Source organism: Falco cherrug, chromosome 5 (genome assembly GCF_023634085.1).
Source record: "Falco cherrug isolate bFalChe1 chromosome 5, bFalChe1.pri, whole genome shotgun sequence".
In the NCBI taxonomy this organism is placed as follows: domain Eukaryota; kingdom Metazoa; phylum Chordata; class Aves; order Falconiformes; family Falconidae; genus Falco; species Falco cherrug.
This window is the reverse complement of record NC_073701.1, coordinates 7,779,410-7,797,597: the sequence shown is the minus strand read 5'-3', so window position 1 is coordinate 7,797,597 and position 18,188 is coordinate 7,779,410. Positions and strand designations below refer to the sequence as shown.

At 43.3% G+C, this 18,188-nt stretch overlaps 1 protein-coding gene across 1 annotated transcript in view; it reads right to left on the bottom strand.

Annotated features, from left to right (window-relative positions):
- Positions 1 to 15,270, bottom strand: part of PRMT8 (protein arginine methyltransferase 8) — a 74,266-nt gene extending 58,996 nt beyond the window's left edge. The window contains exon 1 of the mRNA XM_005433361.4: positions 14,612 to 15,270. Coding sequence (XP_005433418.1) covers positions 14,612 to 14,686 — 75 coding nt within the window. The 5' untranslated portion in view covers positions 14,687 to 15,270. The remainder of the gene's footprint in view (positions 1 to 14,611) is intronic.
- Between the last annotated feature and the right edge of the window lie 2,918 nt (positions 15,271 to 18,188).

Sequence of the window (18,188 nt, the reverse complement as noted above, 5' to 3'; positions counted from 1 at the left end):
ACAAAACAAACACGGAGGCAATGGCACAAAACAAACCTCGCCACCCCAACGGACTGATGGGCTGTCAGGAAACCCCAGGTGCCGCTTCCAGGAAGATCAGCCTGGACTTTGCAAGGGACAATCCTGCACGCTGGAGGGCTCCGGGCTGCCGGGGGGGCAGGAGCCGGCAGAGCTGTACAGACCCCTGGGGTGGGGGATGCGCAGGGGGGAACAAAGGGGGCAGACAGAAAGGGGTGTAAGCGGGTCCAGTCAGCTGTAAAGCGGGGCTGAGCCCTGTGCCTGCTCACTGCAGGTGTCACCGCAGCTTCTTCTGCCTCCTCACAAACCTTTCCCTAAGCACCTCTGCGTACGCTCGCTCCGTCCCCTGGCACGTGGGCTCGGTGCCAGCGACCGGCGAGACCCGCGTGTGTGTGTGAGGGGAACCTGGTGCAGCTCCTGGGGTCACACTGGGGGGTGGGAGCCCCTGGCCTGTCACACCAGCGACTGGAGCCAGTGGGGGTCTCAAACCCCCCGCCACTGGGGCGGGACCAGCGTCTGTTCCCAAAAGCAGCTGTCAGGGGGCCGCGTGCGCCAGGTGGGCACGGAGCTCAGCGCCACTGGAGCGGGACCCCGGGTCACGGCCCGGGTGCCTGGTGCCGGCTGCAGGGGCAGTTTGCATCTTCCCCAGCTCTGGTGAGCCTGAGCTGTGTGTGCGCCTCCACCAGTGAACTCTAAGCTGGACTAGCCGGTGGCTGGGGGGGCCAGGGCCTGGGCCAGGGTCCGCCGGGGGGACTTGTGGATGTGGAGTGCATGAGGGATGAGTGTGTGAGCGCTGCGTGTCTGCAGCGAGCACCGAACTGGAGCAGCCAACAAGTCAGAGACCCTGTGGGGCAGGCAAGGGGCCCCAGGATCCAGGCAGGGGTGCTGGGTGGGCAGAGGGGGCACACTGGTGACCAAGAAATCCACAAACAGGTCTGTGCTTGTGAACCTGGGGTGGGGGTGGGTGCCTGTACCAGTGACCTTCTGGCTCTGCCCACTGAAGGAGACAAGGGGCTTGGCTGTCTGGGTTGTCTTGTATGTGAGCCCTGTGTGCTAGAGCTGCTGGAGGCCGCGCCTGTCTGTGGCAGCCTGTGTGACTAGCCATGTCGGTGTCGCGGGGGGTGTGTGTGTCTGGGATGTGTGTGCAGCCTTGGCACTGGTTGAACCTGCAAGCAGGAAAGCATCAGCCATGTCCCTCTGTCTGAGCTGAGGCTCTGGGTCCCTGGTGGGGCACCAGGCTGGGCTCCAAGGGGCCCAGGCAGGAGAGGTGCTGGCCCAGAGTGGCTGGAGGAGGTGGCCGAGCTTCCTACATCATTTAACAGTATGCAGGCAGAGAAGTATTCAAAAATTTATGCGTATAGTTTTCAGAAGCACCTATTCAACTCGGTGGCTTCCTAGCTGCTGCATCCCACTTTCTGTAGCCTCCAAGGCTTCATCCTAGGGGTTCAGCAGCGTGATTCAATGCCTAGCAATGACCAACTGTGCAGATGCATAACCCTGGCTCAGACTTCTGAAAAAAATCCTAAATTATGAGAGCTTTTACAAAGCCTGTAGCGTGGAGCCATGAAAGACAAAATAAGGTGAAATACAAATTTAAAGTTCAAGGATTCAGGAGGAAAAACAATGACGTGAAGAGATAGAACATTCTGACAGAGTCTGAAGATGGCAACAGCAAAATGAAGCATGAACGTGAAGCAACATGACACTACATGAACATTCCCAGCAGCAGCAGAATCTGACCCTTCACCACATGAACACCTGGACAGCAAAGACTCTGTCTTACGTTGGGAATGATAAGCGTATAGTGGTTTGTCTAGTAACTTGTTAATCCTAACTGCCTTTGATATGTCAGACAATAAATAATTGCTTTGCACTTTTGAGCTGAATATATTCTGCCTACAAGATACTCTCTGGGCATGGTGAAAGGTGCTTGAACAGAGGGAAAGACAGTAACAGTGCCTAAATTTGTGAAGTGGTTTTGAAGAAAAAGTGTTTTCGGGAACCAGACTTCTACGTATTTCTCAATGTACTCTCACTGGCAAAAATGTTCAAATCAATGACCTTTGTGAGAGTGACATTTCATGCATTTTAATTAGGTTGGTCTGACTTGCAAGTGCGCTGGCTTATTCTCTGACCTCTGAGATGTGTAGGTGTTACAGAATTTAAGAAAACATGACCAGTTGTATTTAGTTGCTGAATCAAAGCTGTGAATGCTTGGAAGGGATCTAAACTGAAACAGACAAATCTTTTTCAGTGCTCCCTTTCTGAATTGGGAGTTTGTATTCCTAACAGCTCACCAAGTTAGTTGAATTTAAACTGACTTTAGAGCTTTGTTAGCCCTATATCTGAAATGTGAGCTTATTTCAACTTGAAATGGAAGGCTGTATCTTCCTGTAATTCTCCGCAACTAAACTGAATTTTGTCAGGACACCCATAATGAGGAAGACAGGGAATACAAAAGATGCTACTGAATGAAGATTTTGGACTTTTCTGTGAAACTGTTTTTTTAAACATAGAGTTTCTCTGACAAAATATATAGATGTATGTATATAAACATTTAATGTGGTATAAAAGTTTAATCAAGATATTATGATTTTACAGTATATGAGCCCACACTGGCACAGCAGTGTCTTCTCTGATGTAGTTTTAATAACACTGACAATCTGAGTGCACAAAGAAATGAAAGTCACAGCATAATACGCAGTCTGAATTTATGTAAACAAAAAAACTGTGTATATGTATAAAGACATACACATGATAAGTAATTTTGTAAGTAAACCTATTAATGTGCATTTAAGGAACATCGTATTTTTCTGTGTGGCTGAAATGACAAGTGATCACAGTGTTAAGGCTGTTACTGTATTAATAAATAGCATAGTCTTGCTCAGTCAGAACTGGTGCTGTGTATTGGACTTGCATTTTAGTTCTAAGATGGGGAGTAAAGTAACTTTCTTGGTTTGAAACAGTGTTAGAGTACAAACTGTTGTGTCAATGTGACTGGATATCTTGTCAGTAATTCATTAATTTTCAGACTCTGGGACTACACTGAATATGAATGTGTTTTTTTTAAAAGTGATGGTATTTTGTAACCACATTGAAGGAGCTAATTAAACTTAAATCTCAAGTTTAAAAACCCTGATAAAGGAAAGCTACTCATAAGTCTCCTTAGTAATGGACCAAGAAATATTAATCTTTCTTCGGACTATAAAGGCAATTGTGTGTACTTCTGATACTGACTATCCTCATTTATAACAAGGATGACATATATGTCCTTAAACACTCTCTAAATTTAGCCTAATGAAGTAGACTTGCTCGTATTTGGCCACTAAATATTACTTGGTTTTGGTACACCTAGTCTAAGAAATTTCATTGGAAGAGACTGAGGTTAAACACCCATGAGCTCCAGGTTTGGGTAACGTATTTGTTCTCAAGAAAGCTGCAAATCCCACAATTGACTTCAGTGTGTTTTCAGCATTGTTAAGAAACTTGGATATGTATCTAACATTCAGAACACAGGTAATCCCACTTGTTCAGTGGAATTCCTTTTGCTCCATATTATACAAGGTGGATGAGGAATGTTTTTAACTACCCTACTGGTATGGAACTTGATTCTACAATAAACAATCACGCTGAGTGCTACTGACACACATGAGCAAACTAGTGTGTTCAGCATTTCTTGCATTATTAATAGAACATTTACTGAAGCATTCAAAGATCTTCAGCAATTTGTTAACTCCAACAGGTTCTGAACTACACCTGTTAAAAGATATCTATGTAGTATGTTTCAAAAGCAGTCATTGGTAGTCATGTTGATATAAAGCAGGCTTCTATAGCTCTGTGTTAGCAAGAGAATAATAAGCTTTTACTATTTCAGACCCGTCTTTTAAACAGTTAAGAAAACGATACCAGAAAGTATACTCCTAACATTTTTACACAGTCATGAAACAAAATGATGAAAACTATTCTTGAACAAACCCACTAGTGATTAATCCTTTTTAATACAATTTTATATATAGACGTGAGCTGGCTTTGAATCTTTATAAATCACAAATAATTCTGCTGAAACTGGTGCATTTACATGAGAGTAACCTGTCTTGAGAACAGAATGCCTTTGTTTCCAGTAGGCATGGTTAGAATACTCAGTTTTACCTGGTGGAAATAGATCTTGCAAGCATAAATGCTTTTGCCTTCTACTTTATAAAGTGACAAAGATATTTCATAAGCACTAAGGAGCATTTTTGGTTTTCTGTTGAGAAAGGAACAGACCTATCAGACATAGAGATGGCACAGAGACTCTTTTCTTCAATAAAATAGTTGTATTGAGGTTACAAGAAATCATGTCTTCTATTACAAAGAAATACTAGAATAATTTTGCATTTTCATTAAAATCTCACAGTAATAAGTGAAAGCACCTTCATTGCTTGAAATACTTGTCTGTCTTTGTCTCCCATTAAGTTTATCTGCTTAAACAAAAATTCTCTTAGAAAAGCAGGACTGAAATTGAATGTCAACTACAAAGAAAACAGAAACATAAACTTAGTTTTGAATTGGCCTAGCTTTGCAAGTTCTAGGTTAGCCTTCATTAGTTGTATATGCACTGTTGCAGTACTAGGACTGTAATTCATTAAAGTATGTCTGAAAATTCTAAAAAGTGTGAAATCGAGTTTGGCACTGGAGACTTGAATTAACCTCTTGGTACTGAATGAGAAATTATAGGACACATGCTTCGAACAGCCTTGAAAATGGCAATCAGCTTTTTGATTTAATAGACTATAAAAATTCAGCAGATTAGATATTAATAGAAGGGTAATGCAGTTAAAACAGCAAGCTAGGAAAATTATCTTCTCTGTAACATGTCAAGTTCAGCAATAACAACGTGACTGTGATCAAAAATGAGGTGAAGTAAGAGCCACGGTGGGTGCCCAAGGTGGAGCTGTGGTGAGTCGGAGCTGAGCTGCTGCTCAAGATCCTGACATGGACACTAGTGAGGACTGTCGCATTTTCTCCTGGTTCTACTCATTGGAGTGGTGATGGGAGTGGGTTTCAGAAAACAGTATGTGTGCGTGCAAGGCTGTGAGAGTGGGTGAAAAGTTTTCACTGGCAGCATCTCTCTCACAGTACGGTAAGTCACTTATTTGTGAGATTAACCATTTATTAACAATTTGTGAGACAATTACGGTAGAAGCCAATTTCAATGGAGAATTTCAAGGCAGCTTTAGTACACACACCTTGATAACTAGTTAAAACCAGTCTTGTGATTTTCTGTGTTATGTTCTTTCCTCATTCATGGTTGGTTTGGGTGAATCACAGGGCTAGAACTACATACTATCTCTTCTTATTCCATGACTGACTAATGTAGTCAAAAAACAGTCACCACTGTTTGTATTCTCTCTGACAAAGAAATTGAGGTTTGCCTTAGACCTTAGCAGCTGTTGCAAAACCCCCCGTTATTTCCTTATTTGCAAACTGTAAAAGGGTGAATTGATTCCCTCTCCTGCTGGCCTCCTGCTACCTCTGCCTATAGCTGCTTGATTCCTGACATTTCTTGGATCTGACAAGGGGACAATGAAGTGCAACAAGAAAATATTCTGCAAGTATACAGGCACCAAAAGGGAGGCTAGGGAAAATGCGGGCCCATCGCTACATGGGGCAGGAGCCCTGGTGACAAAGGATGTGGAATGTGGAAAAGGCCAAGGTACTCAATGTGTTCTTCACCTTGTCTTTACTGGTAGACCAGCCTTCAAGAATCACAGTGTTATTCTGTGACTTTTTGACAGTAAATTTAAGTACATATTTCTACTGTTCATGCTTTTATGGAAATGAGCAGCTTCTCTGGATATTGACTGTATTTCCCTATCTTTCTCCCTCCTCTTTCTTCCTTCCTTCCATCCCTTTTCACCCTCCCTCCCTCCCTTCTTCCCTCCCTGCCCACCCACTTTCCTGCCAGCCTTTTGTCCCTCCCTCCTTTTCTTTTCCACTTTCACAAAATAATTTCATTATGCCCTTTGACCTCCAGTAAATTCACAAAGCACATTCTGTTTCATGACTGAATATAGTATTTTCCACAACAGGACTTTTAATGAGGGCAACTTCAAGTTTGCTACTTCTAATCCCAGAAATCTAAGAGATCATGAAATTTGAAATTTTAGTCTGCAATATACTTTCTTGCACAATAAAATATGTTTCCTATTTTGCCTTCTCTGCCCAATAACTGTTCTTGTACCTCGGTCTTCTGATTTCACACCCTTGGTCTGCTTCAGCTTTGCAGTGGGTTATATTAAAGCCAAGGGAACTGAAAGGGTAACGATGGCCCTTTACCTTTTTTAAGGCTCAACAATACAACAGGCAGAGCATCCCTAAGAATTGTTGAACACCCCCTGCTGCTTGTAAATTCAGCTACTGCTAAGTTTAAAACACCATTGACTCCTAAGGAGGCAACTGTATTATGATGTGGCTAACACTATCTCATTTGATTTCCTTCTGAAACAGCTGTTCCAGCTGTACACAAGATGCAAACCATGGGTAAGAAACAGTGCTGCTTTTCAGATTTGATCTCTCTCTTTCTAGAAGAAATAAACCAGAAATAACTAACCCAAAATACCAAAGTAAAATGTGCCAGATACACAGCTGGGCTCAGCCACTAGAGATTTCTGCAGAATACACTTTATTGACACTACCTGGCCATGTGCTTGTAATCAGTTAGTCTTCTGCTATATTCTTCAACTAAGAAAATATTCTTCCTTTCCATTCTCATAACATTTCTGCAGAGCTTTTAGTTAAAAGGAGGTAAGCAACATGCTATATAATACAATGGTCATGGGCCTGAGAAGATGACCTGTAAGAAGAGATTACTGTACAAGGATGCAACTAGAAACTGAAACAGATGGCAGGGTCCCCTCTGCTTTCTAAGTGAGAAATTAAGGTCCACAGCTGAAATAATTTTGGACTGGTAGGTTGCTGTTGGAAGGCCCTGGCTTGGTCACGCATTATTATGGGCTCTGAGACTGGGTTTGAGCTTTCTGGTGATATTAGAAACAATGAAACATAGTCTGTATGGCCAGAAAAAGACAAGAACTGCTAGGCCCTGTGTGATCCCAAGTGTGCATTGTGGGCACTAAAGGAACACTTCAGCACTAATTCTTGGAGACCACTTTCACCATACTATTACAAGAGAGGGAAATGCTATATTTTCTTTTAAAAAGAGGAGGGGGAACTGTAATGGAATGGCTCATATATACTTGGATTCTTGGACAGGACAAGAAGAACACGAGGGACTTAAGTGTAGGGTCCAGACCAAACAGTGTCTTCAAAAATATACACCTCCATGGCCCCTCTTTCAAAGCTGATTTTTTTCCCCCCATACTTTCTCAGAAAAGCTTAAGGAACTCCTTTTCTGTGCACAACGGCTAGGAAAGGTGGTAATGCTGCTTTTTAAACAATAATTCACTCTGGGAAGAAAAGATCCGGGTACAACGCAGTCCTCAATACATGCAAACTTCCAAAAGCATGTCTTGACTTCAAAACAGGATATTTTAAGTGAGGGAGAATAGTATTCTTACCTTGTCTATTGTGTCTCTGTCTAAAATTTTAGCTAAACATTTTATTCCCACCTTAATTTCCTTGCATATGTTTTGTTACTGAAATATTCTCTTCATTTTGGAAAGCAAAGACATTGAGATTTTATTTATGGTCACCTAACATTTCACACTCAAAATACAAAGCAAAATTATCTTTAGTTTCTTCACCTAACAGAGTTTTCAGAAAAGAAAACTTGGCAGTGAGTGCTTCTTCAACTAAGTCTGTCTTATTTCCAATTCTGTTTTCTAAATCTCAAAATTGTTGATGAACTAAAATGAAGATAAAGATTTTCTACTCTGGATTTTCAAATTTAGTTTCTATTTTTAGAAATATACAGATTGAAGAAGACAAAATATTAGATACCTTTTAAAATTTGGATTTTTTTGAGATAGGTTTTTCACAACTGGGACCTGAAAAACCTGTCTTATAAGAAATTAATAAAGCCATCATCCTTCATCTTTCTACAGCTCTTAAATGTCAGTTTAAAACTGAAATACTAAGAATGAGATAGTGCCCATCCTCTCACAGTCACTGTGAAGGGAGAAAGTTGTCTCAGCTCCCATGCAACAGCTTTGAAAGCATTAGTATGCCAAGAGACTCCATGGAGCCAGTCAGTACTTGTTCGGGAACACAGGAGTGAGCCAGGTAGGCTGTGACTAGTCAGCAATTGCTCCAAGCTGGCATGGTGAAGACACCTTTATGGCCATTAACTCATCCACTTAGCGGGCAATCTCCTCTTTCCTTCCTTGAGATGAGTGCTTCTTGTTTCTGTTGTTTAGAGGTTATTCCCAAAGAAGAAAGAAAATTATGGAAAGGACAATCCCATTTTATCCTAAACTCTAGATCAAAATAGAGCTGGCATTAAAGCTAGCGAGCAAGACAGCAGGGCAGCAGGATTCTCTGTGGAATTAGAGACAGGAGCAACCAGTTTCATCATTCACCCCCTTTAGCTGTTCATCACTTCATCTGTCAATGGACTGAATTTTGTTGCAAAGTCAGAAAGGTTGAGGCAAAATTATTTTGAAAGATTAGGTTCAATACTTTTTTAACTTCAAGTATTTCTCTGCTCTGCCTGTACCAGTAAGGGCACAAGCCTTCATCTTTTGGAATCAGGCTGAGGGTGAAGCTCTGGAAGGCATGTGAGTCAGTCCTTCCAAGCTCATGTTTGGCGTGGAAGTAGAACAATTACAAAGGTGCTCATCTACACAATTTCTTGCACTCCCCTCTGAGGACTTCACTGCTTTTCACAGACTGTGGCTGGAAAAAAGTCACTACAGCAACTTCTATGTGAAGTGCTCACTAGTAAGGAACCTTTCTTTTAGCATTGCCACGATGACACAATATGATCTGGCCCATGATGTCAGCAGGAAGAAACATACCCTTTCAGAAAAATACCAGTTTTCTTGACACTAAAATGTTGTTCATTAGAACAACCCTACACTGCCAGAGGATAATGTTAAGGTATCATTATCTTAAGACTCTGCTTTGAGATATTGCTGTTATTCTTTATCTAAGCATAAATGGGGTTTGATCCTATTTATATTATTAATGCCAACCAAAAGTTATTTCTTCAATGGGGCCAAAATATTATGGTCAATGTCTTGAATTTTTAGTATTAAATTTAAAAAAGGAATTGAATGCATTTAACTACACCGAGATCTTCAGCTGAGATAAATTAATGTTCTGCACAGTTGAAATTGGTAGGAGAAGATGGCTCAGAGCCATATTTCTGCTCTCCCACTCCTAAATTGGCTAGAAACCAAAAAAGCCCCCATGACTATATTAGAACTGCCTTGTTACTAGCCTAAGTATTTAGTCCGAACGGGAGCACTGTGCAGGATCAAAATGTGGTGAAGGGGAATACTCCCTGCTTTAACTGAGAGGTGCCTTTATAGCCCTTGGGGGTCTGATACACCCACAATGAAAGATTTTTCAGTGAGATGACGGGACAGCTTTCTGACTGCCTTGTCAGCAGTGCCAAGCACCTAGAGCATGGGCCACTGCTCTGATCTCTATAGCTCACCTGTACTACTTGCACACACCAGCTATCACAATTTTTCCTGTTCAAAGTTATGTGACATGGGCATGTGACACATCAATCAGTAAGGCTGAAAGGTATGTCATAAGCTGCTTCTTCAGCTAGCTATCTGACACCAGGCCAGACCTCCTGTGATTTCAGTTAAGCCTAAGAAGCACATCACATAGCAGCGCTATTTGTCTCTTGGGTAAACATCACCCACCCATTAATTCATAAATAGTGTTCTGAGGTTCTGAGCAATTTAGCACCACCAAATAATAATCTTCTACCGCACCTTTCACCAATACATCACAGAATTCAACAGTATGAATGGGAAAGCTCAGAGGGATTAAATTATATCTCCAAGAAGATCCAGTGTAATAGCCAGGAACAAAACTTATGTTTACTGAATAAATCCAGTCCACCGTTCTGTGTTACGCACACTCTTGCTCTGCTTCTGTTCATTTGTACTTTGATAACTTATTAAAGAGAAACATCTCTTCCTACTCATGAATCACAAACAGGAGCTCATGATTTCAATAGAATTTATAATCTCTTCTCCCTTAAGTAGTGGTATGGCTGGATTTCATGCAGATAGGACATGGCAATCTCCCCACTTCTGATAACAGACCTGTTACTTTCACAGACCTGGATCTCATGATACTGTGCCAATTATATTCATCTGTATGAGGAAGCATGCCTATTATGCCTGTTACCCGAAATCATCAAAAGAATTTTTTTTCTAATCAAAATCCAAGCTTTGTGTAATAGGACATTCAGTGAGGATTCGATTTTGCTACAATTAATAAATTACTGATCTCTCTATTCTTAGCCATGAAACAAACATCTTTTCTTTCTACAGACGCTGCACAGTCTTGAGTATAAGGATTGCCTTTTATGAACATTGTATGCATTGTACAAAACCAGCCAGTTTTAGGTTCTAGAATTGTTTCAGTCAGTGAGAAATCTGTTAGGTGTAGATGTATGTCTCTGTTGGGTATGCACATAAACCCTGGCACTTTGTGCTATTGCAGCACTTTGTGCTTATTGTAGCTTTTCAGTACTTAAGGGGGTCTTAGGAGAAAGATGGGGACAAACTTTCTAGGCAGGCTTGTTGTGATAGGACAAGGAGTAATGGTTTTAAGCTAAAAGAGGGTAGATTTAGACTAGATATAAGGAAGAATTTTTTTTACAATGAGGGCAGTGAAACACTGGAACATGTTGCCCAAAGAGGTGATAACAGATGCCTCATCCCTGGAAACATTCAAGGTCAGGTTGGACGGGGCTCTGAGCAACCTGATCTAGTTGAAGATGTCTCTGCTCATTGCAGGGGGGGTGGACTAAATGGCTTTTAAAGGTTCCTTCCAACCCAAACTAAGCTATGATTCTGTGATTCTGTTTTCTTCACCTGGCATAGGTTCATGAGCTATATTCAGGCACACTTCTGAAATCTCACTTCTTTCAATTTCCTTCCCATCTCTGATATCAGTCCTACTATTAATATGGCTTCCACTTAATATATTTAAAATAAAAAGACACAGAAACCAAAATTTACAGCAGGTCAGCACTATTAATTTTACAGAATCTTCATGCATATGTTCTACAAAGAACACTTTAACTTAATTTTCTGTCTGAGTGTCTTTAATTATGTGCAGAGAACTCACTTCCAGATCTGTTATCTATGCAGACAGTCCTGTTTTATTTAGGCAAGTCTTCTTTCATGACTAAAGATACAGAGGTTCATTTTTATATCTCGAGGAGAGATTCCACAGCTTTTGTTCCCATGGAACTTCTTTTAAAGTTCATGGGATGGCCAAGGGGAATAAAGATTTTCTGAATCTTTTTTATTTGTTTTCCCCTGTGCACTCCAAACAAGGGTCTGAAACCATTCTAGCAATCTTCCTGTTTGTGGGAACCCTATGGCCTCCAGTGAGGCTCTAAATAGAAAAGACTTACTGTTTTATTTCCCTTGACTTTTATTTTTATACAAAGCACTGTATACCCTCAGACTGCTATGAACACATACAAAAAACCCACTGGTTCCACTTAAACTCTGGCAGACAGACTGGTATCAGGCTGTTATCAGTACAATAAAATTACAGAACTATTCTGACCCTGATCCAAGATCCAACAACATCTGTGTCAACGCTTCTACTCACTTAATTATATTTTGTCTCAAGATATAAGGCTATGGGGATACTGGCAATATAAATATCTGTACAATCTGGTACCATGCGAGCACACTTCTGTAAGTTTCCTGGTAAAACAAGGTGTCTTCCTTGACTGGAAAGTAATTACTAGTAAGCTATTGCTTTTCTACTGTCTTGTATTCTTGTTTGAAGTAACAGTGAGTATTGTCTCATTGTAGATTTGGTTTTCTCTTGTTTGTATTTGTTGTCATTATTTCTTTAAACTCTTCAGACTAATGAGCTAGCGCTATGGTCATCAGAGGGAATAAAAAGTTTTTCATACAGTGCCCATGTTCTTTGTCTTAAAGTATTTTTTTAACACCCTACTACTGTTCTATAAAACAGTGTACTTGCCATATTTGACCGAAAGTTTAATTAATGCTCTTAGCTGTGGCAGATTAAAAAAAAAAAATACTATGAAACTGTAATATAAGTAACTGGCTCAAATAAATCTGTGTAAGAACCAGGTTTCTGGAACGCTTTGAAAATGGGGCATTTTGACCATTTGTTAAATGGTTAAATGGTTAAATTTAACTCTTCGTCTCTCATTATAGCTGAAATATTTCACATCATGCCTATCATCATGGCATCAAAGTACTTCAGAAATTTAGTATCAAATCATGTGTGTTACTGGTACCCCATTCGTTTCAAATGAAGCAAATTTATACCAATTCCTGATTTTCTCTGACACTGTGATAAGTCCAAAAGTGTGACACTTTGTGCTGTATTCCTTTTGTCACAGAACATTTCCAAACTTCAGGAGAAAGTTAGAGAAATACAGGTTTGAAGGTCAAACTGGTATCCTATGACTTTGCCAAATATAGATGCTTGACGAGTAGAAGGGCTTCAAAGGTCTTGGCATATTTTGCTTGGTGCACTTGTAAGTCTGCATGTATGCAGACTACTTCTCTCAGTACAGAACAGATCTTAACATCACAAATATGAAAATTAATAAAATAGAAAATATCTTGGCAGGTGTTATGAATGTGTCTGTTCCAATTTTCTTGAGGTAAAAGCACAGCAGGATATGCCTAATCTGCAATATTTTCACTCTCATTTCACAAATCTGTCACTGATGGATACTCTGAGGAGAGGAAGCATAGCATTTCAACACTCTGCTAGCCTGTATGCAGCACTGGAATGAAACTGTCGTTGTTAAGAAAGCCTTCTCCATAAAATGACATTGCAGTTGTGTGCAGCACTGCACAAGCAGAAAGGCAAAGGTGGTTAAACAACAAAAATTTACTAATAGTGAATTGAAATAGAAAAGGAATATTTTAAGAGCTCCTCTCATCTATTTTCCCTGTCTAAATTCCAGTTGAAAAACTGGTTTGAAATGAACTGGCTGTGCTTTTACATTTCTCCTTGCAATACTGCCCAGGATCCTGGGACTTTTAATGCAATATGTGCTGTCAGTACTATGACAGTTTACAGATGTGCAGCCAGACTTCTTGCTATTTATAGATGCCTCTTCTATAAACAGCACTTTATGGGGTTGTAATGCAGTAGCAGGGATGTTCCTTACAAGACATTCATTTAAGAAAATTCTGCTCTTCACCTCGCATGGCAAAGCAGATACATTTATGAAGGTCAAGCAGAGAGAGCACTATTAGGAAGAGAAATAAGGAAGTCATGAGGGAGCAGGACACCTGCTGGGAGGACTATTTGAAAGGAGGAGACGTTTGGCAGAGACATTGAGAGAATAAAGAGGGGAACAATCATGTGCTCACTCACACTGAAGCAGTGCTTTTTTTCTTTATTACCTCCACAGGGCAACTGGGCAGGAGGGTCGGTGCCGCCCGTGAACGTAAGGGCAAAGCTGTTGAAGTTGGTCGAGGTGCTTTGCCCTTGGGGTCTGTACATGGCTGTGCTGCATGTCGCTTAACCATGTGCTAAGCGTTCAGCCAGAGCGCTAGGCACAGGGTATTAATAGAAACGGGGAGTTTGGCGCACACTCACACTTTTTGCCTGTCTCCTTCTCACATGCTGCCAGAGAAGCTGGGACTGCATCCTGCATCGTTTTGCTTTCCCAGATCTGAGACTTCGCACACTGCTGTATCCCTTGAGAAGTGTCAGTGAGGTCAAGACAGCCCTATTCAAGTAAACAAGGGCTGCTCAACCCCAGTGTTGAGGAAACCGAAGGTAACGGGGAGGGGGGTGCGGGGTGGGTTTTCTTGCAGAAAGCGTGAGAGCTCGCAGGGTACCCGTTCGGCCCGCAGGCAATGCAAAGCTATTCTCGGCTCGGCTCAGGCCAGCCGGGCACAGGGCGGGATGCTCCTCCTGCCCTCCGCCCCCTCCTCGGGCAGGTTAACACCGGAGAGACACGGAGACCCCGGCGTCCCCCGACCGCCGGCCCCGGCCCCGCGGCTGGGCCCGGCGCGACGCCCGGAGCTGGCCAAGGTGCTGCCGGCCAGGGACCCCCGGTGCCCGCCGCCTCCGCCCGCCGCCCGCCGCGCCCGGCCCCTTCCCGGCCGCCGCCCGCCCCCTCCTCCTGCGGCCCCCGGCCCCGCGCCCCGGCCCCGGCACGGAGCCTCGCCCCGGCCCAGCCCGCTCCGCTGCTCGGGCAGCCGGCGGAAAGCGGCGGCTTCCGGGAAACAGCCGGGGCGCCGGGAGGGTTCGGCGGGGCGCGAAGTTCTCCGCCCGGGGGGCGGCGGGCGGGGGGCGCATGCAGGAAACCCCGGCGGCAGCGGCGGCAGGGGCCGGCCGGGGGTCCGGGGAAGTTTTCCTGGCACTTCCTGCTGCTTCTGCTGGGGGCTCGGGGCCGGGGGCTGGGGGAGCGCGGCCACCGGGCTCTGCCTCGCATCCTTACCTCGGTGCTGTCGGCAGCGTTCTCCGCCATTTTCCTCCTCAGGAGCAGGCAGCGGGAGGAGTGTTTCATTCCCATAAGAGCTAGCCAAGGGGTTGGGGCTTGGGGGTTGGTGGTTTGTTTTGTGTTTTCAAAGATCACCAAACACTGGCGTACGCCAAAGGATAAAGAGGAAAAAGAAGGGGGGCGGGGGGGGGGAATTGGGGAAAGCAGCAAGAAATCAGTCAGCTTTGTCCTTTCTGCGTCGTCCACGGGAATGTTTGTCTCCTCTTAGCATCGGAGCTCCTCGGGCACTTTCAAGTCCTCTTTCTCCCCTCTCCTCCACCTCCAGCGAGCTCTTGGGATGGGCAGAGAGAGGCGGCACACACTCTTCACGTTAAACTAGAAGGCTGTCGGGCTGTGAGTCCTCCCCTTCAGAGAAAGCAGTCAGGCTAAACAGGAGAGAAGCACCGGCTAAACTGAACTTGGGCGTGCAGTGACCAGCTGGGCATCTTTGTGTCCTGTGGCTACTCTTCCAGAGGCAGAGGGAGCCAGAGACAAAGCAACAGGACAAGGAAATCATAGCCCTTTATTTTCCTTCTTTGGGCTTCTTGCTTTCTCTCTAGGTCCCAGGAAACTTCCTTTAAAGACGATCACACAATTTGCCACCCTTTTTCTATGAATGTCTTCTGAAACAGCAATCCCTTCTTCTCCTCCTCCTCCTCCTCCTCCTCCTTCCTCCCTCCCCCTTCCCTTCCCTTTCCCCTTCCCTTCCCTCTCCTTTCCTTTCCCCTTTCCCCTCCCCTCCCCTCTCCTCTCCTCTCCCTACCCCTTCTGCTCTTAGGCAGAGCTTGGTGCCCTTCTCTGGGAATTGCATTCGCATGTCTTTCACAGAAAAAAACACTATATCTAGCTCCCCCCACCCTTCGCCTACACCCTCTCACACACAAGCATGCATTCACACGTACACACACACAAGTTGTCTCCCTCTCACACAGACATGCACAATTTTTTTTTCTTCCCCATCCCTCCTCTTCTTTTGAATCAGCAACACTTGTCTTTGCAAGGACTCTCGACAAGGCTCTTAGAGAGCAACTGAAGAAGTCTGCTCCAGCTTCTTTCCTCCGAGTTAAGTAGCAAACCTGCTTTCTTAAGGTATCTTCACGTGTGTGTGCTCCCAGCTTCTGTTTCGCTTGAAGATTTTCAGCAGGATCCACACTTCGTCAGAGAGCCGTGAACTGTAGCAATACGGTCCCAATGCTGATGCAAGTCCTGATGAAAAAGGGGGTGAGGGGTGGGGGGGGAAGGTCAGAGGGAGAGGTCTGGCTGGGGAGGGAAGGAGCTAAAGGTGTTTTGAACTTCTTTTTAGCCTTTTCTTAGTGATATCTTCCTCTGTGGGAGAGCATTGCCACCTTCCCCACACATTTATCTTGCTTTCACTCCTCCGGGCATTTTCTAGCTCTGAGTTGTCAGCTGGGAGGATTAGGTTTACCTCACTCGTGTTGCTGTGGGTAAGGGCAGGAGAGGGGGCGTATTACATAATTAATCCTTCCAACTTCACTTTCCGCAGCTCCATTTCCAGCCCACTGTTCTCACGTTTCTGTTTTGTTTTTATATGGAGGAGGTGAGAAAATAATGCTGGGGTGTGTGGGTGTGTTGCTCGAAGGATTTCAAGGACCAGAACAGGATTGTTGCTCTCTGAAGAGTTTGAAATAATTTCCTCTGGGGGTGCCAATGGAGACCTGAAGAAGAGGTTTGAAAGATTACTTTCGATGCATATTTTAAGCACATAGCCAGCTCAGATGAGACATCAGTAACAGATTATGATATATCTGGGGGTTTGAATTTTTGTCCCCTGCAGCCTATTTTAATGCCTTTTAATTAGAGTTTATCCTCAGCTGACCTCTGGAATACTGACATACCATGAACTACTGCCCAAACAACAGGAGGTGCCTGGGCACATGGGAGCCTGAATTATCCCTGAGGTTGATGGAATGGAGATACAGAATGTGAATTAAAGAGCAGAGAGCAAAATTATTCTACCCCACAGGGATGAGGAGGTGGGACCAAGAACATTAAATAAGCAAATTTATTCTTTTTACTTGAATGACTCTCACAAATTTGTGTTCAGATACAGACAGGTATGCAATACATTTCAGGGGTCTGCAATCAATCACATAGAAGTAAGCAACCCAGGGAATCAGAAGGTGTGTGGTGTGCCGAAATGTGAGAGTATGCCATGTGTGCCATGATGGTACCCTGTGGAAACGTTTCAGAATGTGAGAGTATGTTACGGACACACATGCCATATAGCTCGAGACTGGACCTCCGTGAGATACTTTGCAGAGCCATTTGATCATTCAGTTTTTCACAAGCCTCTGATTTCCTGTTACTCCTTTCAGCTCACATTTATTCTAACACCTCAAGTTCTTTCATTGGCTCCACACCACTGCTAATTTTTTCAAAAATCATCCACACCTCCTTTGTTTATAAAGTAAAGTTTTATTTCACACCTTCTAGGAATGAGGCTCAGATAACGACAGAAGCGGGAGCAGGGCATTCCCTTTTTTCTTTGGGACATTCACAGAGCTCTTGAAGGTCTTAAAACCCTTCAAACATGAAAAACCCTATAGCCATTGCTGATAGAAGCTATTTTAGAGTATTCCAAAGATAACCTCACAGTCTTGGGCTGTGGAACTCTTTCTCATTAAGTACTTTGATTTCTAGGTGGAGGGATAAGGAAAAAAATCTGCAAATAAGAACGTAATGTCTCTGCAATCTTTGTCACGATGTTTTTCTCTGCTATGTCACGAATATCGGGTGGTTAGTGAGTGCATGAAGTTTTAGTCAGCATGCATTTGGGCTAACCCACATAGTTTTAGTGTGTCTTCTCTATTTTCAGGTAATACACACAGCTAAACTTAGACTAATTAAATATTTTAAACTTAACCAGTGTTCTATATGGAGAAAAAAGAATTAGATTTTTCAAAACTACTCCAGGACATATTTTCCAGTTTTCTCTGACAGCTGGGTCTGTATTTCTGGTGCAGCTCAATCACTCTTTAGTCAGCTAAATGAGGCATTGGATTTTCAAAAGCACTCAGCAACTGGCAAAACTGGCAGGCAGAGATTTAATATAGCCTTCCTTCTCCTGCTTCAGATACTGCATGACTTGTCCTGGCACCTATTCTTGTCCTCCTCCACCTCTTTATCAACATAGATGATACCTGACTGCTCATCCTTGAACACAGTGCTGATGCTTTACAGATACCAGGAAAACCTTTTAGCCTCATGGTTTTCTAGCATAAGGATGAATGTTTTGGACCTAAACTTCTTTGGAAATCTGCCAGCTGGATGGTGTCCTCACACTTTTATGTTCTATATGTGGTTGAGGAAACTGCTTTGAAAATACACACCGTTTGCTCTAATCTGTTTTATTCCAAATGGAAAAGTATTTGTCCTTCAGGTCTTTTTTTAACCAGTCATGAGCAGAAGTTATCTCTTAAAAGAATTAATTAGCAATATCAGTTAAGAGGCTGAAAGCAGCATGTTTACACACACAGTTACCTGTGTGCACACACGGACACGTGTCCGGTCCATC